General features: G+C 37.4%; 1 protein-coding gene across 2 annotated transcripts in view; it reads left to right on the top strand.

Annotated features, from left to right (window-relative positions):
• LOC121878079 (transcription intermediary factor 1-alpha-like) overlaps positions 1-22,100 on the top strand; it is a 103,819-nt gene that overhangs the window by 55,112 nt on the left and 26,607 nt on the right. The window contains exon 9 of one of the 2 annotated variants that reach the window (XM_042384067.1): positions 4,011-4,686. In XM_042384067.1, coding sequence (XP_042240001.1) covers positions 4,011-4,686 — 676 coding nt within the window. Of the gene's footprint in view, positions 1-4,010; positions 4,879-22,100 lie in introns of both variants that reach the window. The other variant, XM_042384065.1, reaches the window with a different exon arrangement.

The raw sequence follows: 22,100 nt of genomic DNA, 5'->3' as shown, positions 1-22,100 counted from the left end.
GAAAAAAATTTAATAGTTGTAACCTGATCTAAAAGGTGAATACAATTTATTATATACATAGACATGTACAGTTGCAGACAAAATTCCCTGGAAACTTGGCAGTATCTGGCATGTAATTACGTGAGGATCATTAGGTGAAGGGATTGGAATTTATAGTATTTTCTCAGATTTTTCTTTATATTAAGAAGTGGGTTTATTTAATTTTTTTTCTATTTTGTGGTTCCGACATAATATGTGATGAAAATCAGTGTTATTAAATACACCAATCATATACATGACCTAGAAGTAGATGCCAGATATTGCCAAGTCTTTAACTGTACATAAATGTGAAATAAATAGGCAATTATTAATGTGTACAGTAGAACGTCGATATAACATGAGATACGTTCCAAGAGAGGTCACTTTAAACCGAATTAGCTCTAAATCGAAGTGTTGTTTCAATGGAATAATTTAGCTTGGTATTTGAGAGAAACACAAAATACTAAAAAGACTGAGAGCCTACCCAGATGCACCTCAGCCCATCTCCTGGAATAAACAAAACATTGTTTTTGTAGTATGTTAAAACAAACACTCATAAATCAACACAACTAAAATTAAGGGATGCAAAATGGTCTGTTTACTTACAATCAGCTGATGTGAGAGGGTGGTGTTTCTGGCGTCGTGCATCACCCGCCTCTAGTCTGACCCACCAAGCACTTTCACTTTCCTCTCAACTTAGTTTTTCATTACTTTATGCTGGCCCTCTTCCTCCCCGACTGAGAGTTTACCCAGATACATTAGAACTCATAAATCACTACTGTAATGTAATACAGGTCCACAATCCCTTATCCCTTATTTGAGGTGTATAATGTCTACATTCAAATTATTCACTGTCTTGCAAGAATTCTAGCAATGCAAATTATATTCTCCTAACTTTAGTCTGTGACATTTTATAAGGTAGAAATTTTAAGCCTAAAACTACCTTCACCCCTGGGAAGGGGGAGGTGATGTGTTGACAGCCAGGCAGGGGGGAGGAGTGGGGGGAGGTGAGGTGAGGTATTCACCAGCCGGCGGGGACATTAATCCTGTGTGACTTATCTGTTTTCGCTTATAAAATGTCACTCAATTGACCGGGAGAACATAACTTCACATTGATGGAATTCTTGTAAGACAGTGATTAATTTGAGAATAAACATGCTGTAGTTTGCACTAGACAAAACAAAATTTGTAATCATTTAATACATTTGAGGACAGTACAGTGTGGGCATGTAAATATGATTAAAAAATAATGGAGAAAGTTATGTAAATCTACCCAAAAGTACAGTTGAAAAACTTGTACATTACTAAATTGTACTAACATTTTTATCTCGTGCAAAATATGTGATGTCTATATTCAAATTATCCGCTGTCTTGCAAGGATTCTATCAATGCAAGTTATATTTTCCTAACTTTAGCCTGTGATATTTTATAAGATAAAAAGTTTAAGCCTAAAGCCACCAAACCCTGGTTGGGAAGATGGGGGGGTGATGTGTTTGACAGCTGGCGCCGGGAGGTCCAGTGAAGTATTTATTTATTTATCTGTCCTTTAGAGTGGGTTTTTGTTTTTTGCTTTTAAAATGTCACTGAACTGACATGGGATAATATAACTTACATTGATGGGATTCTTGTAAGATAGTAATTAATTTGAATATAGATATGCTCTAGTTTGCACTAGACATAAAATTTTTAGTAATTATTTAGTACATTTGAGTACATGCAAAGCACAGATTTGGCTTGTGTTTGGGCATTATGAACGAGTATGAGAGAGGTTTAAGCACACTAAATTGACACACACGAGAGGCAGGTGTTACTCTGACAATACCCAATACCCACACAGCAACTGGAGACAGAGAGGATGGCAGGGATGGAGCGTTTGGCGGGCTAGCGTTTGGTTCGCTTACAACCCATTTTTTTATTTTGAGCTTAAAATTGGAAATTGTAACCTAACCCCCGGGGTAATCTGCGCCAGATTTGACTGCGTAAAATAGGAAAGATTCGCTTTAAATTAATAAGGTTGTCTTAATTGTGGGTGTCGCTTTAAATCAATAATTTTAAATCGACGTTATACTGTACACGTTTGTAGATACAGATACAGTACTGAAATCAAACAAAAATCTAGTACTGTACAGAAGATTGCACTCACTGATGAAAACTAAACTTTCAATGTTCCTATGTATTATGTGCTTTTTTCTGTTAATAACTTCTCCGTCTCTTCAACACAAGGAAAGCTTTTTACTAGCATGAATCTTCTTACTAGCATGACTCTTCTTACTAGCATGAATAGTGCTTATGGTCCCAATTGTTCCGGCTAACAGAGATATCACTGTATAATGAAATTTTATTATAACTGTATTTGGCAATTAATTAGTATTTATTAAATTGTGCATAACCAAATCCGTGTTGGATGTGACCCAACTGTATCCTAAATAGAAGTGGAGTAAATTTAAGAGCATCCTCGTGGGAAATATTGTTAGTGAATTGAGAATGATTTTTTTTTTTTTTTTTGGGGGGGGGGGCAATTTTTTTAACCCCCACAAGTGTGTAAGAGTGATGTAGTGTTGACGTTATTTGGCCTACCTTCTGACTTTGCTCAAAACACTACCCTGTACAGTCATGAAAATTAACTTGTATATTCATCTTGTTGAGTATTACAGCACCACATCTAAAGGTTGCTGTCACCTCCATTTTTAAACTGTGTTCCACCTTTCTTTAGCACTGGATATTGTCACCTAGCTGTATGTGTGTCCATTAAGGGCATGTTCAGTATCTTGTGAATGTGGTAACTCAAAAAATTGGAAATGGATATTAATAAACTTGGTGCATAAATTTAACCAAACAAAAGCTTACATGTGTTTATCATCCCTTAATCTTTTTGGGAGTTATGGCTTGTTTTGTGTCTGTGACTGTGAGGAGTTATGGCTTGTTTTGTGTCTGTGAGGAGTTATGGCTTGTTTTGTGTCTGAGGAGTTATGGCTTGTTTTGTGTCTGAGGAGTTATGGCTTGTTTTGTGTCTGTGAGGAGTTATGGCTTGTTTTGTGTCTGTGAGGAGTTATGGCTTGTTTTGTGTCTGTGAGGAGTTATGGCTCGTTTGTGTGTCTGAGGAGTTATGGCAGGAGTTATGGCTTGTTTTGTCTGTCTGTGCTTGTTTTGTGTCTGTGAGGAGTTATGGCTTGTTTTGTGTCTGTGAGGAGTTATGGCTCGTTTTGTGTCTGAGGAGTTATGGCTTGTTTTGTGTCTGAGGAGTTATGGCTTGTTTTGTGTCTGTGAGGAGTTATGGCTTGTTTTGTGTCTGTGAGGAGTTATGGCTTGTTTTGTGTCTGTGAGGAGTTATGGCTCGTTTTGTGACTGTGAAGAGTTATGGCTTGTTTTGTGTCTGTGAGGAGTTATGGCTTGTTTTGTGTCTGTGAGGAGTTATGGCTTGTTTTGTGTCTGTGAGGAGTTATGGCTCGTTTTGTGTCTGTGAGGAGTTATGGCTTGTTTTGTGTCTGAGGAGTTATGGCTTGTTTTGTGACTGTGAAGAGTTATGGCTTGTTTTGTGTCCGTGACTGTGGATGGATGTTGAACTCTTGCTGTCAGCTTGTTGACCTTGGTTAAGGGTCTGGTTAACCTGCGTATTTAGGTCAGTTGACTTTCCTCGTGCACTACTGATTATTCAGTCTTAAATTTAATATACATCTTGACAAGTGCTTCAGCATTCCATTAGAAGTTGGTCAGTGATCTGTATGAGTGCACATTTTGAACTTTGTTCAGTATTTGCTCTACCTTTGCACTCAGCTTACCTGAATTTTCTCAGTTTTAGCCATTTGGACATGAAATTTTGCATGCTTCTGCCTTGGGGTAGTTTTCACCTTTGGCTGATTTTAGTGTATAAACTTTTGGTGTCACTGCACATGGGACATGTTTTTTCTGTGGATGCAGATTCTAGTTTGATGATACCTTATACTGGTGCTGTCTTTTTGTAAAATTTAATAATTTTTATTTTACTTTTTCAGTCACCTTCGAGGGCTGCTAGGGTCTGGTGGGTCGTACAAGCTGAATGCTTTTAATCCCCATTTAGCAGCCCGACTCCAACAACACCAGCAGCAACACCCGGGTCCTGGGCGACACCATGACCAACAGGGGTCCTCTAGAGGCCCAATGTCTTTCAGACAGAGTATGAATCCTGCTGCTGCTGCAGCAATGGCAAGCATTTCACAAATGGCAGCTGTATCAGCTGCTAATTCCAATCAACTTGGTATGGTGAACATGGGTGCACAATTAAATCCTCCATCAGGAATAAGCATTACACCTGTTCCTCAGCAGAAGCCAGTTCAACCCCACCAACAAGGGCATTCACAACATCAGTCACATCAGCAACAGAAACAACAACAACAACAACAACAGCAGCAGCAGCACCAGCAGCATCTCTCTTTACAGGGCATTTTACGAAATACTTTGTCACAACCATCATTAGGACCAAAGCCCGACTCACGTCAACCGTCGCCTCACAGTACTCAACAACCGCAGCTTAAGAAGGAAAGCAGTAGTCCCACTCCATCATGGCACATCCCACAAACGGCCGAATCCTCAAAATCATCCGTTAACACCTCACCGATGGTTTCCATCCCTTCAGAGAATGTAGACAACTCCTTCAAGATTGTCCTAGGGTCCAATAAAATCAACGGCGGGGTGAGTTCCTCAACTACGATCACCCCCAACACCAACACCATCACTTTCAACAGTACTTCCAACATCCCTCCCAACTTGCCCCCGCTCACCAGGATCCCAGGCTTCAGGTCAATCCTTCCCAAGCCCTCTGGAAACTCAGACGGGAAGGAGACCGCCAAGGAGGCCAGGCTCCCGAGCGATAGTTTGGGCCAGGTAAGTCAGTCTGGTTTCCTCACGGGTTCTTGCACAAATCTTGGAATATTTTGGAATATTAGTCATTCTTCCAACCATTGACTAGAGTAAAGTGTAGTCATATGATTTGCACATTTAAAGATGGATTTGCAGTGCTCATGATGCACCACTCACAGTACTTGTCACAAAATTCCTTTCAAAGCATATTGCAGGCTTTGAAAATAACCTGTCTAGCAGTTGACAGTACTGTAATTTTCACTTATGATTGAATACTTGATGAAATTTGAACAAAAGAATGAAGTTTACTTGGACACATCTACCTTCTAACTGCCTTTCCTTGTGCTTCTTGTTTCTCAGAATTCTTTATAGTCTCAGTATATCAGTACAGTGCATTTGTTCACAGCTGCAAAATCCTCCACATACTTTATTAGTGAATGGGGTTTCATCCATGTTTTTACTTTCCTGTTCATCTTTGCCCCAAATTTTGTGCTAATTTTTACAATACTGTACTGTATATCTTTCAGTCTTTTAAGCTTCTACTTTTTGTTTAGAGGGGGGATGATCCATCCAAAATTGTAATGATAATACAGTACTTTGGGCTTTTTTGCTTCTCATGTCCCGATCTCAGAAATTTTTTAGCAGCATGTCGTTCGGACATTTTGCTCTTGCATTCCTTTTTCTCTGATAGTACTTCTCAAATTTTTTAAGGCCGTTTCAAAATCTGGGAGGATTGATAAATACAGCTCGAAAAATGTTTGGAGTGGTGGGTGGTGGTCGCCAAGGCATGAGGTTCACATCTTGATTGATTGCTATAGTGATTGTCATATAGTCTGAGAAGTTGACCTCAATTATTGTCATATAGTTTGAGAAGTTGACCTCAATTATTGTCATATAGTTTGAGAAGTTGACCTCAATAGGTGTTGTGGCTTTTATTCCATAGAATTGTTAAGAATAATTAATGATAGATTCAGTCTGCAAGACAAACATTCTAATTAGTATTTGTACACCCTAAGCCTACCTACGGAGAGTAACTCTTGGAGACACAAGAAAGACATCAAGTTTGCTGTTGAAGGTGGGCTCCTCGATGAGCTGTAATAAATCTAAACTTATTCCGCAACAAAAATGTCAGAACAAATCCCGGTAGACAAAACAGTTATTCCTCCCTAGTCAGGAAATTGGTTTCCAAACCTACCCCAGGTTTGGAAACCATTGTGAGAAATTATTAAGAGATGTTAAGCTTCATGTCCTAAGTCATCCCTGTGAGGAAGTTTGTTTTGTGTAATGGCCTTCCAGTGAAATCACCTGTTAAAAATTAAGTTCATTGATTGCTTGATTTTTTTTTTCACATCTTAAGAAACATTTCAGTGGTGGAGATTATTTGGAGAATTGGCCAGGAGGAACCTTTTGGTCACATAATCTCAAACCTCTCACTTTTAACAGATGCATTAGATAAGTGTTGGAGGTTCCATCCTACAGAGGCACTTTATAGTGACAGTTGGTTCTTGATCATGAGGGACTTAATCCTCAATCAGAAAGACGTAACTTTCTGGTAAGCAGTAGTTTGCCATTTGGAGAACAAGTCCACTGTGGTATTTGTAAGAAATAAGGGATCTTCATGATCTTTACCCTTTTAGGTTATACAGTACTATATTCAAGAATGTTTTTCTTACCTCAGCACCATCATATTTCATGATGTCACCTCATGCTCTCAGTATAAAAGTATATGCTGCCTCCGGGACATCTTTAATCCCAGCAGTGGTTTATAAACCAAGACTCCATTCTCTGGACTTTATCCTTTGGGGTCAGTCCTCAAATCAATTTGTTACCCATGATGGACAATCATGAGCCATCTTTACCTGTCACTGCAGGTCCTCAGGGAGGCTTGTTGGGTGAGTTAATTTTTATAACCAGCAAGAGTGTAGGCTTGTTGGGTGAGTTAATGTTTATAACCAGCAAGAGTGTTTGGAATCAGATTTATTTACTTCCACATGTTCATCACCTTTCCCAAGTTCTAAAATTGTCTCTTTTCATGTGTTAACAATTCTCCTTTCTATCCTGGTTTTACAAGAGAATTCTGGACAAAAGAGTTTACGCTTCTACACTCATCCTGCCTTGATTATTTTGCTGCACATTTTTTGGTTGAATATAGATAATTGTAGTACAGTATTGCTAGTTTCTTTCTAGGCTTTGCTTAGGATTTAGAAGCCTTTAGCAATTTGTATGCCTTTGTTCAATGATTTTTCTTTTATTCTGGGGTTTTCAGTTTCATGTTGATGTTCTGTATCTAAACTCTTAAACACTGCTTCACCTTTGACTTGAACTTATATTCTTTCAAAGATTTATCTAGATTCCCTAACATTCACTTAAAAGATTGTTCCCTCCAGGGACCTTTGAGTTTGTGCTTAAGTTAATTGCTTCTGTCACATATTTTTAGGGGTGGCTCTCTTGAGGTGACTTCCATGAAGACTACCTTATTTATCTCCAAAGCTTTACTGTGACGGATCTCAGGAATTCCTGCGCCTTGATGGGAATATTGTTTTGTGCTTTTATGATGGTCTCCAAACTAGATGAGTTCAGGACTTAATATTAAATTTATTATAAAAATTGACACAGGCTACAGAGGTGAGTAATCCCCAGCCAACTGCATGGATAACGATCTAGAGTGGTGGTCAAAGACTGGTCTTAATGGAAAATTGGTATTAGGGGAAGTGACCCCTGAGAGAAATACCTAAGTACAAGGTGTCTCCTATACTTAAAGTTCTTTTATTATACTGTATAAAGATATTTAATAATAATAATTAACGGTTTATTTAAAGAGCATGGCAGCCGGAAGGCTGAAAATATACAATTACATAATTGGGGAATGGGTCTCTTGATTTACAAATAATACACACGCAACGTAAGTGATACAAATATGATATATAATAACTAGGTAGGGAAAAGCTCCAACTACAGGGCATTTCAACAGTGCAAAAAGTAAGTTTGACTGGGAGTGAATACACTGGTTGATTACAAGTTATTGATAATTTTTACAATGGTTGGGACTGGGCTGTTCTTATAGTGATCAGTTCGTGCTCGTATGGGCTGGATGCGGTTGTGGTGTCGAACAGCAATTCTCGGACGAGGGATCTCGGGTGGTAGTAGGAGCCGGTGTCGAGGGTGGTGCAGAAGCTTCTCACCAAATTTGCAGATGAGGTCGTGATGATGGTCAGAGAGAGCCGAGAGGGTCAGTGTGTTGAGCCCTTCTTGATATATGGAGTAGAAAGGGGAGAGAATATTCTTGCATGCCCTCTTTTGCACTTTTTCTAGGTGATTACGTTGTGTGGCATTTAGGGAGGAAGACCAGTTAGAGGAGGCATAGGTGAGCTTGGGAAGTATGAATGTTGAGTAAACAATGAGGAGCTCAGGTGCAGGAACTCCGAGGGACTTGAGTTGGGGGAGGAGGTGGAGATGGAAACTGGAGGATTTGACAACTTCACTGACATGTTTTCCAATTTAGTTTGTTGTCTATGGTGACGCCGAGGAGCTTAGTGGAATCTACAACCTGGAGTGTGTTGGGACCTAAAGTAATGGAAGGAGGTGGGACAGCGTCGGAGGAGAGGTTGATGTGCATAACCATGGTCTTGGTAAGGTTGATGGTGACGTGGTTGTTGGTGGCCCAGTTTTGGAGACACTTCAATAAATCCTGAAGGGCGGTATAGTTGGGAGCAAAATTGTTGACACTGATCCCAATGCTGGAGTCGTCGACATATTTCCAGTGAGCAGGGGTTTCTCTTCGGGCATCATTGATGAGCATAAGGAAGCAGAGTTAATTCTTTTATGTTTATGTGTTTGTCCCAAAGGGAGTTGCTTCACTTCCCTTGACGGAACTCTCCATTTGAGGAATGGTATCCCCATCCTGTTTTGGATGCATCCGTACAAACTACCAAGTCTGTTTGAGGGGGAACCCAGGGAGATGAACCGATTAGATTGTCCCAATTTTCCCACCATGACAGAAGATTCTTGATCTGAATAGGGAGAGAAGAAGCAAAATTTCTGTTTCTGTGAAGCAAATTCGACCCCAGATGAGTTAGTTGCTTCTTCCTTAACTTGCCCAAAGGAACTATTGTGGCAAAATTCAACATGCCCTGTAGTTTTTCCCAATCGTGCCAAGAAACCTCTTTCTTTGCACAAAAGGCTTCTACTTGGTTTATCACATCTGTTACCTTTGCTCCTGGTAGACTGACTGACTGCTGATTTGTGTCCCAATGGAGACCTAACCAATCCAATTTCTGACGGTATAAGATTTGATTTGATCTGGTTTATATTTAATCCTAGGTTTTGAAATAGTACTAGTGTACTTTTGGTCACCCTTTGACAATCTTTGAAAGAGTTTCCCATTATCAGCCAATCATCTAGATAAGCAAAAGTTCTTATGCTCTCCTTTGCAAGGATCTCTCTGGGGATGTTTGCCAGTTTTGTAAACATTTTTGGCACAATTGTCAGGCCGAATGGCATCACTGTGAATTGATAACTTACATTCCCCACTGCGAATACTAGAAACTTTCTGTACCTGGGAGCAACAGGCACGTGATAATAGGCATCTTCGAGATCCAAGCATTGGGCGGAAGTAGATGCCTCAGATGATCGTAAGTGAGCATCTTGAAACTTGTTTTGGTGATGAACTTGTTCAAGATGGAAGATCTAAAATCCACCTCAATTTGTCACTGCCTTTCTTGGGGACTGGGAATAGGCGAGACATGAAACATTTCTCTGGCTGCAACAGTTCTATCACACCTCTGTTTAACAGTTGAATTACAAATTCTGTAAGTAAGGGGTTGGTTTTTTACCCCTTTTTGGCAACACTAGGGGAGGGCGCCTCAACCAAGTCCATGTGAGGCCCCCTTGATTGTCTTGTAAGCCCATATGGAAGAAGTCCACCTGTTTTCCCAACCCCCTAGACAACCCAGCTGTCTGGCTTCATTGGGAGGGAATGAACGCTGATGTGGTGGAATAAGGTCTCCTTCCACTTTTGAACAAATTGCCACCCTTACTACTTCTTGAATTGTTTCCTCCTCTAAAGTTTCCTCTAGGTTGATAACTGAACCTAGCACAGGGATGGCCAACCTCCGACACATGCGCCAAACGTGGCACATTGGATAATTAGAAGTGGCGCATTGCATCCCTGTGATAATAATAAAGTAAGGCAGTAAGCCTACTCATTATTTTTAGCGATTTTCTTATTTCGTGCACATCCTTTTTAGCGAATGTTATCTTCTTTCACATTAATCTGTTTTCAGTTAAAAATATGCTTAATGAATCAAACTAGGAAAGATGGACTTTTGTTTTGCAATCGTCCCGTAACATGTTCAATACGCGTTTAATACTTGTGTGACCGTGAGGGTCCAGGCGTCTGCCCCAGCAGTGTGTCACAGGTTCTTGCCAGTTTACAACTGACGCACGGTGCGGTACGACATTGTGCTTTGTTTGTCCTTTGTGAACATTTGCAGTTTTGTTCTTTTCAAAAATTAAGCCTTGTTTTTACATTCCAGTTACCCATCACAGTGCAAAAGAAAATGAGCAGAAGAAAAGCAGAAAGTGATAAGCGTGAATTCAATGAACAGTGGGAAAATGAGTTGTTATTTATAGCGGGTCCGTCAGGAAAACCGTTGTGCATTGTTTGTGAAAACACTCTTTCACAGAATAGAAGACTTGATCTTAATAGACACTATAGAACACAGCATCAGACTGAAATAGAAGGAAAACTGAAGCTCGTGCTTGGGTCTGAGTTACGGAAAGAATATATGACAAAAAAAAAGGAAGAATTCAGAAGAAGACAAAATGTATTTGTTAAAAAAAGTTGTGAAAGTTTGTCGATGACAGAAGTGTCCTATGAAATTGCTTTAGCGTTGGCGAAAAAAAGGAAGTCTTCTCTGATGGAGAAGAAATTGTTAAGCCTTGTCTCCAAATATTTGCAAGACGTCTTGGTGATAAAAGTATTGAAAGGAAGGCAAACGAAATTGCTCTATCAAAGCAGACAGTTACGAGACGTACCGAGGAACTCTCTCATGATGTATCTCAGCAACTGAAAGACCTTGTCCATTCTTGTACTTTCTTTTCTTTAGCTTTGGACGAATCAACTGACATATGTGATGTAGCCCAGTTAAGCATTTTTATAAGAGGAATTGATGATCATTTTAGTGTCTTTGAAGAACTTGTCAGTCTTGAGTCGCTTCATGGAAAAACAAGAGGATCAGACATATTTGACAAAGTCAAATCATGCCTAGAAAATCTACAATTAGATTCTAGTAAACTCATCACTGTGTGTACTGACGGAGCGCCGTCAATGATAGGTAAAGTCGCCGGGACTACAACTTTGCTTGAAAACTTTTTAAATCGTCCTCTACTAAAATATCACTGCATTATACACCAAGAGTCACTGTGTGGAATAACTTTAAATTTGCAGCATGTTATGTTACCGGTTGTGTAATGTGTGAATAAAATTAGAGCAAGAGCATTAAACAGACGAGAATTCAGAGAATATTGTGAAATGTTAGATTTGGAATATGGCGACCTTGTCCTTCATTGTGAGGTGCGCTGCCTTTCTAGAGGACAGGTTCTGAGTAGGTTTTGGAAACTGAAAAATACTGTTCATAATTTTCGAGAAGAGAAAAATGAGCTACCTGAGGAAAGAGCCCTTTTAAGTGATAAAAACTGGCTATTTGATTTGGCATTTTTAGTTGATGTTACCAGACATCTCAATGATCTAAATTTGAAACTGCAGGGCAAAAACAAATTGTTTCCTAGCTTAGTAAAGGACATCAATGCATTCAAGATGAAGTTAAAACTGTTCATCTCTCAGTTAGAAAATGAGGATTTGAGCCAGTTTCTGCACGTAAAAGAGCAGAGTGAATGTGCTGCTGATAATGGCAATTTGACAAAATACTCTGAAAAAATCAAGTTATTGCAAGAGTCATTTGAAAGTCGTTTTCGTGATTTTGCTAAAGAAGACTGCATACTCGCACTTATAAACCCATTTTCACTTAGTGAACAAAAAATAGTGAAGATGCCTAGTGACATACAAATGGAACTTATTGACTTGAAAACAAATTCATTATTGAAAATGAAATTTGATGAGCTTTCCTCAGTCCCAAATGCTTCTGACATGATTAATTTCTGGCGATCATTACCCTGTGAAAATTTCCCAGAACTAAGAAAATTGGCCCAGAGTTATATGTGTCGTTTCGGAACAACATATAGATGTGAACAAGCATTTTCATCCATGAAATTGATTAAAAGCAAAGCGAGGTCGCAACTGACTGATTCAAATTTGAAGAATTCTCTGCTGCTCTCAGTAACAAATTTAACTCCGAACATTGAAAGACTGGCGAAATCAAAACAGACTCAAAAGTCTCATTAAAGGTAAGTAATGTTTATCTGCTTTATCAGATATTGTTTTATATTTAATAATTTTATCATGTAAAAATGCTAATTATGTCTATAAACATATTTTTACAAGAAGTAGACGGGGGTACAAGAGTTGTATGGCGCATCTGAACTCGTGTGTGAACAAATTGACGCATGGTATGTAAAAGGTTGGCCACCCCTGACCTAGCAGCTGGTCCTGTTCCCCTGTTAGACCTCCCTCTTAAATTTCCAAAAGGTCTGAGGACTCCTGGGAACAGTAATATTAATAACTTGCTCAACAACTGATCTATACATAACTAATGTTTGTTCATCAAACAAAGCAGGAGAAAGAGGGGAAAATCGTAGCAATAAATAAACACTACCACTTGAAGCATTATTAGTGGCTTGCTTCCTTAGCTGAGCTTTTAGATTTAGGGCTGTCAACAAATTTTCAAAAATGAGTTGTACAGGGAATATGGAATCCCTTGTATAGCAGCAGCAAAACATGTGTCTACTTCTGAGCTGTCCTCATAGTCCAGCACAAACTCAGTCAATAACTGACACATCATAATTGCAGACCAAATATCTGCTGCCAACTTCCTAAATTTGAACTCTTCAAGCAACAGTGCAGAAGCAACTGGTTTCAAATTTATTTCATAACTTATATCAGCATATTTTGGAGCCGACAAATACTGGGAAAGTTCATATAAGGAACTTTTTTTGTCATTAAATTGGAACTTCAAAAAACTAAACTTGTGAGCATTCCTGTCTGCGGGAATGAATGTTAAGTCTTTCAATATATTAGCCCAGACTTCATCTAATTCAGAGATCATTTTGGGGCAAATATCAGGCCAAAAAAGTGTAGTATCACCTTCTAGAAACAATGAATGATGACCCACAGTTGCTTGGCCTTCCTGTCTCTTTGTAAGTGCTGAGAGATCAGGAAGTTTAGAAATATTTTCATAAAATACCTTGAATAAGGAATCCACAGACTCAGATATGGTTGAAAACAAAGAAGACTTAGATCTTACCAATGCTACCCATGGCCTGTTTTGATCATCCTTTCATTCACTGTTATCCATCAGCTGATTGGCAGTCGACAGCAGCCTGTTTCCACTCATAGTAACCAAGACTTTTGCCCCAGGTGGAAGTGGTCACCAAATTGGGGACAGGATGAAGTCAGTCTCAACAGGTTCTCCCTGCTCTGGTAACTGAACACTATGATTAGAGACCAACTTCCTCATCCTGATCCTAGAATCCACTAAAATCAGACTGACTAGGTAGAGGTTCTTGTAATCTTCCTATTGCCTCATTATCTAGAATATCCAATAACCTACTTTTCTTAGCAGAAGTAGGTTGGTCGAATTGGGGAATAAGTCTCTTACTTATCACCCATAATTCTAAACTTAATGCCAACTTGGGATCTTTTCAGTGTTTTACATTTAGAAATTTACTCTTCAAGGCTTTGTTCCATCTATTTTTAAGTTGGATTTGCAATAATTCTTATCTCCTGCAGCTTGATTATTTTTAAAAATTTGATCGTAACAGACTGCACAATCCAATGGTGAAAACAGGTTGTCTGAGACACAGCTGCCATGAATTATGCAACCCAAATGAGGATCTAACTTGGTAATCCAAGTGGCTCTACATCCTTGATAATTACATGTAGTATGGTCCCCTTGGGTCCTGGGTGAAACTACTACTACTGAATTCACATCCTCTACTGACGGACAATTCCTTGTATGTAGTGTATGAGCTGAACTTTCTAGTCCTTGTAGCTCGTCACTCAACACTAGTTCCCCAGGAACAGTTCCATCATCTAGCAGTTCAGACAACTGTCCTTCATCCTCCAGTTGCACATCACTCATCTAAACTAGGAGGACCACTATGTATCATATTGTATCATCATAATAATACAAGGGAGATAACATTTTCTCTCAAACATAATCAATATGACTCATAACTGTGATATTTTAGTAAGTTATTTCATTAATATCTCTTATTGTTATATAAATCACCAGTGTGACAATCATAAACAACTAACTCACTATATCATAGATCTATCTCTCCCTTCTCATATCTCAATTATCCCTCAGCTCAATGAACTTTGATTCTTAATCAAACTAACTTCATTTAGAGCATTTATATTTTGAGGGATCATCAAGTTCTCTATTTGTTGCCAATCAGGGTCCACAGACATCATCGCTTTAATTAATTAGCTTGAGCGAAAATGCCTGTGTGAGCATCGTCACCCGGAAGGGTTGACAGTGCTGAGCTGCTACCATAGCGCTCCATTGGCTAACATCGTTTACCATTACTCTAGCAAGATGTATTGGGTTGATGATACAAGGTCCATCCCAACATAACTCTAGATTGCTAGTAAGACCGGAAGGTCAGTGCCTGGAAAGATCACTAAGGCTAGCAGCCTCACTAAAGTTCTCAAGGAAAGACTGAACCCGCTACTGAGGACATGAATAAAATAGAGTTATGAAGAGAAAACTTAACTCTGGCCTGCATGCTGAGAGTAATTAGAAAACCCAGGGCAGAAGCCCAAAAAGTTTTGTGAACGAACATGAGAAGAGGGAGAAGGCTGGCCACATATACCATGGTATTATACTAGCACATGTATAATTGGGATAAAGAAAATTTTATACAGTATATATATATATATATATATATATATATATATATATATATATATATATATATATATATATATATATATATATATATATATATATATATATATATATATATATATATATATATATACACACACACAGTATATATAAGTGATCCCTCGGTTAACGAACGCCTCGGTTAACGAATTACCTTCCATAAGAATATTCAATTCGGTTAACGAATTCCTTAAGAATTTTTCCCAACATGTTTTCGCCTGCTCACCAGCTGTAGTATTAGTCCGCCAATACAGTGATCGGTTTTAGGGCTTAAATTCGTTACCATTTGAGTAAAGACCATCTTTCTGTTAATGATGTTGAGGATACAGTACAGTATTTTGTTTTGTTATCATCATTGGGTAGGTGGTGCACAGTAAACTCTTGAGATGGGGTCCATGACCCTAGTCTTCACCCATTTTTTTCTCAATACAGAAGTCTTTTTTATCATTATTATTGGTATTATTATCAAGCTTAATTCTTTTAATTTTGTTTGGTCTGTTTTATCAGTAAGTCTTGATTATCCTGAAATGAATTTCCCTTAAACATATTGTTATTTTCAAAGCCTGTACTGGATATGAGGAGGTAGGTGTTGGTTGAGTGTAATGTTCTAACTCATTTCTCCTGATCTACTCCAAGAGGTAAGTTACACAAAGTTTTTACCATTAGTTATTAAGCATATTGTTCCTTTCAGTGTCATAAATGTCTCAGTGTACAAAAGCTTTCATGGGTAATCCATTTTTTATTTTATTTTTTTTTTTTGAGGGGGGGGTTAGTTTGTAATTTTTAAACAATACAAGCACCCACTAACAATTCACAATAATGTTATCTTGAGTAACTATTATTTGTATTGCCGTATTTTTCCTTTCAACTCTCTTAAGCCCTTTCCCACTACATCACAGGATGGCTGGAGTTAAAAAGAGTGATGCAGGCTCTCCCCATATTCATTTTTGTTGATTCTTTAAAACAGCCTCACCTAGATTGCTCTGCTCTGGCAATCCACCTTCACAAAACCCCTAAGATAAGCATTTCATTTGCCTCCATTACCTCATGTTACACCTGATCATCAAATATCGCCAGTATGTCCATCCATAAAACCCAGTTAACTCCATATTTTCTAATCATGCATGGACAGTTGGACACTGTTACTTCATGATGTCCTTCCCCCTCATCTCATCTTTCCACCTACAGTACTGTACTTAGTCTTTCCATTTCTGTATCATCTTGTACTTCTGTTTACCACTTTCTCACCTCACTTCTCTCTCTCTCAGTACTGTATGCTCCTATAGCATTACCCTAGCAATGCTTAGATGGCTCTGTCTGACACTTCATTCTATTCCTTAATTCCTTCATGTGTCTTTTGTTTACCTATTCATTGCATTTTATTCACTTATACAGTAATTATCTCGGGTATTGTAAACCATTTTGGTTTTACATCTTTGTTATCTTTTAGTGTAATTCAGCTAGGACTTGATTATGTTGGTTCCTTCTATCATTCCTTTGCAGCTGCCTACTATCTCTGGTAATTTTTTATTTTATTTATCTATAAACATTTATTACCTTTCTGTGGCCATTCATTGTCCTGTCATTTTTTATTGTTCTTTCTCTTACTGTGTTGCATAATTTTTCAGGCATATGAAACAGAAAGTTCACTCTCCATTTATATTCATTATATTGCTTTTATGGCCAATGGACCTCACCTTGGCTGTGACCACTTAAGAGTCACTCAACCAATCCCCTAGGGAGAGCCTGCCAGTACCCTGAGGCAGCAGGTGGTGAGAGTGCTTCTGGTATTGATATAAGGTGAAAATACCTACTATTGATATTTTTCAAATCAGTTTCAGTAAGGATTTATTTTGTACCATTTTTTGATGCCACTTTTCTCTGTTTGTTTCAAGTAAAGAAACCCAGAGTTAGGTAATTTGTTGTAGGATAGTGATGTTGCAGTTTATCTAAACCTCTCTTCTGACTTTTGACCTTATGACCAATACAGTATTTACATGTTTGATCATACATACCTTTAAAGTGTAGGTATACAGTATACTGTATTAACATTATCGTAACTTGGCTCTTGGTAGTAATATTGTAGTTAATACATAACATTGTACTGTATTTAACTATTTTGGCCCATTTGCCTGTTTGACTTATTTAAATAGGGCAGATGTAACATCAGCAGATAAGGTGCTTGGGGTTGATTGTATTTGTATAAATTAGACGATTTTTGCTGCTGGTGAAAAATACTTGTTGAGAAGCTGTTTTTTAAGTCAGATTGCAAGGTCTTGTTGCCTCAAATAATTTTAATGCCTTCAGATTGTATACATGCAATATATATACTATTGGACTCTTGCAAAAGATGATAAATTGTTTCTTGAATGGAATAGTGAATGACAGTGAACAAAAACAAATTAGCTACAGCCAATGATACTGTATACTTGTTTCTGTGACATGAACATTTCTTGAAGGAATGTTTTGACAAGACCTTTGTTTAAGGTTCACTCAGATATGGTACTGTACTGTACTGTACTGGGCTCGAAGGAAACTTTCTGTCGGTGTAATCCTCATTATATGAGGTTTGTCCTAGTTATAGCAAAGTATGATTATACAAATTTCTGTAAATTTAAATCAAGCTGCAATTTTTAATGGTACATAGTGGATGGCCATTTTCTGTACCCCAGCTGTGATGAGGGGTAAGGTGGTTTTCCCTTGTGTGTTCAACTCCATGACCTTAATAAGACAAGATCTTTAGACTGGATGTATGGATTATTAACTGAGCCTGGTTAACAGGTATTACATACACAGTCCTATACATACGTGTGAAAGTCAAAAGTAAAAGATGTTTGATACTAAAGATTTATGTGTTTAGCTTGTGGACAAGATGTCTCAAGACTTAACAAGTGGATATTGATCAAACGTACACTACTTATGTTACAATACGGGGTACACCCAAAGTTCCAGACCTGAATAACTTTTTTGAAGTCATGTGTCAAAGGTTGAGATCAGATGCTCACTATCACTAAAAACAATAATGCAGTTTCTGTATACAGTACAAGATAACATATATGTTCCTGCCATAGGCTTAGGACATATTGGCTGGTTCATTAGCGCATTCATGCTTGCATCCATCTGCACATGCATGCCTGCATCTGTACATACGTGCCGACTTTGCATCTTTTCATACATGTATGGTTTCATTTGTCAGTGCACGTGTGCATTCATCCTAATCTTGTTCTTGTGTACACAGTATCTCACAGTGGATGATTAGGTGTTGAACAAAATTGTACCACACATACTGCCTACAAAATCTAAATTTGGTTGACTTTTGGATGTCATGGGTTGCATTGTTGTGTGTGGTAAAATATTGTTAACTGCTTGCTTTTATACATTCTTAGATAACTTAACTAGAAATTCAGATGTTTGAAATTATAACAGTTCTGTGGGATTGTTACTTGAGTAGCATTCATTTTAGCCAAATAGAATGAGGTTTACCCTCTTCATTGGGCTTTGTCTAAATTCTGTTCAGTTGTCATCTCAGAGGGTAGGAACAGGTATCTTCTCATGCCATTGTCCTCAGTTTTACAGGTTACATACTTGGAATCTTTAGTTTTCTTTTTTTAGTTTAATTTAGGTTATGGATAATGTTTGCTTCTCTGAATGGTTTAGTTTCAGTTATTTTGATTTGATCACATCTGAGTGTTAGGCTTCTGGGAACTTAGTTGATACAGTCTTCTGACATGTGACATTGAACTCCTCTGTGTTTAATCTCAGTGAGGGAGAATCTTTGCCAAAGGAGTGGTTATTTTCTCTCTCAAATGGTATTTCTCTTGAGTCATGGGTCTCACCAGATGTGTAGAAGAACACTGAGGGTCTGGGCAGCGGAGAGTTTATAAGATTATTCCCTGTGTTTAAATATTTCTGTACTAGTGGAGATTCATTGTCGGGATACTGTATGTGTTTTGCAGCAACTGAAACTTCTTTCCTCCTTTTCCATGTTTCTACTATTGTCATTCCAAAGTGGCATTCGCTTATAGATGAGGGTTTGATGCTAGAAATTCCTTTTATATAGCATTGAGAAATGAAGCAGGTTTCTCCCCTCTGTGTTAGGTTGGCTAATGGGAAGGTGTGGTACTGTGAGCCTTTGTGGCAGTTGAGAGGGAAGAGCCTTTGTGACAGACCATTGAGTTTACCAGCCTTGGGGGCAACCTTGGCAGCTTTTTAGCCTTCCTCATATAAAGGTGGTGGGTAGTATGGGGTGTTTGATTAATCATATCTTCCTTAGTTTGGTGTTATTCAGGCCAAACCCGACCAACTTTGGTGGCGTATCATTCATGGTTTGTTCCTTGATGACTGCTGTAAAATGAATTTTCATGATCAAGTTCCCATTTTTAAAGCTGAAAGACTCATGAAAAGGTACATAAACAAAATTATTGTGAAGATTAATGGATGCTTGTTTGTTTAGCTCTAAGGCACTGGTCATAACTTGACAGGAGTACTGTACTGTACTGTACTGTACTGTACTGTACTGTACTGTACTGTACCTGTATAATTGTAATATATATCTTGTCAGTATAGGCTTATTTTACTTCACATTAGAGGTAAGTAGTTTTTGTTGTTATCTAATATTTTTATGAGATGAAGTGTATGAGTTTTTCTTTTCTTTTCTTTCTTTTTGTACATGCACATTGTTTGCATCACTTACTTGATTTTAATTTACTTAAGGTGATAAGGAATAAATGAATTTACAATACTGTTTACTGAAGTTGGTATATTAACAAGTGTCAATCCTTTAATTTTGTTTTTTTAATATTTTACTTTGATATACTGTAGAATATGAATATTTCAAGTTATTATGTAAAAAATTTAATTGTTGTGTAAATTGGACAACAAAGTTAATCACTAACCAGGCTGTAGATATACTGTAGGTGTTGCATGGTCTTGAAAGATAAAAATTTATTGTGAAAATTTCTGAGAAGTTCTGATAGAAATGTTATTTAATTTAAGCCAGTGTAAGGGATCATTGTTTTACTAATCCTTGTTTAGTATTTTGGTTTACCTAAGGTTTTTCTTCATGATATTGTATACTTTAGTACATTTGAATTGCAATATATGGTGAGTAGTTCATTAATACTGCACTGTAGTTGATGGCTATAGTGCAACAAACATTTGTGTGTGTGTGTGTGTAAAGATTTAATTATATACTGTATTTTTATTCATAACTCATTTTTAAAACTAATGATGGAAAAGTTTCTTGCTTTCAAATCAGTTATTCACTTAAGTTAGTTACCAGTTTCTCCCCCTTGTTCATAGAATGGAATTTATCACACCTCAGTCCATCTCATTTTTAACGACTTTTCCCGATACCTGACAGAGTCGTTGCTCAAATTGAAATTGTGAATGCAATAATATCACACATGCATAGTTTGGGTACAGAAATGAGGCAGTAAGGTGTTTCATTGGGAGGCGTTTATGCTTTTCTGACGTACAGTATACGTATCAGTTTTCACTTTTCCTTCTTTATTGCAGTTATTCCTTATAGGGTTTCACTTTTGTACTCCTGATGACAGGAAAACGACATGGTCATTTCCTGTACTGAATTTTGTGATGGACAGACAGTCAGTTCAGAACTATGGCCTTGCATCTTCTTGATAGCAGAGGAAAACACAATTGTAATTTTTTCCGTATCTTCATTGCTGAATTATTTATACAATAATACTTTTTTACTTGAAAAGGAACATCTTTTTGTGTTTTTTTCCGTGATTTCTGTATTGCTGTAAATGACTCCATACAGTCTTATTGACTTATGGAGGAATAAATCTGTCTTAAGAAAATCATTGGTGGAGTACAGAGGTATACTGTATTACATTTTCAAATCATTTTGGTAATACTGTATAATAAATGATAAAATAGAAGAGATACGTTTAGCCCTATGATTTTGTTTCTCGAAGCAATATTACCAAGGAGTGTCAGTTCTCCAAAAAATATATATACCTGTATATATTTTTATTTTTATTTTGTTTTTGCTGTTTTTTATCAAGACAAAAGCATAAAGTTTCCATATCTGGCATCAGTATTTCTTAAAAACAACGTCTGTCAGCAGAGGAAAAACATGAAAAAGAAGAGACAAATTTATATACAGTAGTTATGGATTTCTCATTTTATGCTCTAACAATTAGTTAAAACTGTATCAAATGTCAAAAATTTTAGAAAATATTACCTAATATTGGAATAAAAAATTGTCTAATATAACTCGAAAATATAATATTATTTTAATCTCATCTTAAGGTAAAATTTTGTAAAAAATACTTTTTGTCATCCTCTGATTTCAGGTAAATCAAACAAAACAGTACAATGATGACATTCGTATTTATACTGTACAGTACAGTACTCTGGTGTAAGAAAAATACTGTATTTGGAGGTAATATAGAGAGAAAAACTTAAATATCTGGATTTAAATGTTGGCAATGCTGCCACATTGCCAACTTGTAAACAAATATTAGAAACATTGTACTGTACTGTATATTATCATAATGTAGCTTTTTTTATGTATAATAAATATTGCACCATCCTGGAACTGTCTGGATGGGGAGGGGGATCTTCGGGTGATCCTTTGAGGCTAAAATTGTGATTGGTCTAGACAACATCACTGGCCAACAACTTTTGACTCTGTCATCTGCCATGCAAGCAAGGGAGTGTTGAGGAATGCTCCAGCAAAATAGTAGTTTTTTTTTATGGAAGTTGGGAGAAAAGTCAGACATCGCATTAATTATTACAGTACAATACTGCACTAGTATTCATGATTTGTTGTACTGCAGTATAAGTGTCCAAAAGGTTAAATTCAACTTGAGAAAATAAGTTGATCAGTACAGGAAGTCTAAGATTCAACTTTACTACCATATCACCAATACATTACTCTCATAATTGATAATTCTCAGATTCTTAGTTTAAATTTTTTTCTTGCTCCACGACTTGGCTTGCCTTTTCTGGTTAGATTACCCTTGATGGTTAGAAACATATTAAAAGGGGTAAAGATGACATAACAAGTCAACACTACAAGTCTTGTTTGTCTGCTTTACCTGACTTTCATATCATGAATAATTTTGCCTTGAAATACTGAAGGAATTTCTTCTAGTATTTTGACTACAGGATGTCAGGGATTATACATGAAACTTTTGCTTTGTGAGAAGG

Source organism: Homarus americanus, unplaced genomic scaffold, assembly GCF_018991925.1.
Source record: "Homarus americanus isolate GMGI-L3 unplaced genomic scaffold, GMGI_Hamer_2.0 scaffold45562, whole genome shotgun sequence".
In the NCBI taxonomy this organism is placed as follows: domain Eukaryota; kingdom Metazoa; phylum Arthropoda; class Malacostraca; order Decapoda; family Nephropidae; genus Homarus; species Homarus americanus.
Note: the sequence above shows the minus strand (reverse complement) of the source record. Positions and strands in the feature narration are given on the sequence as shown.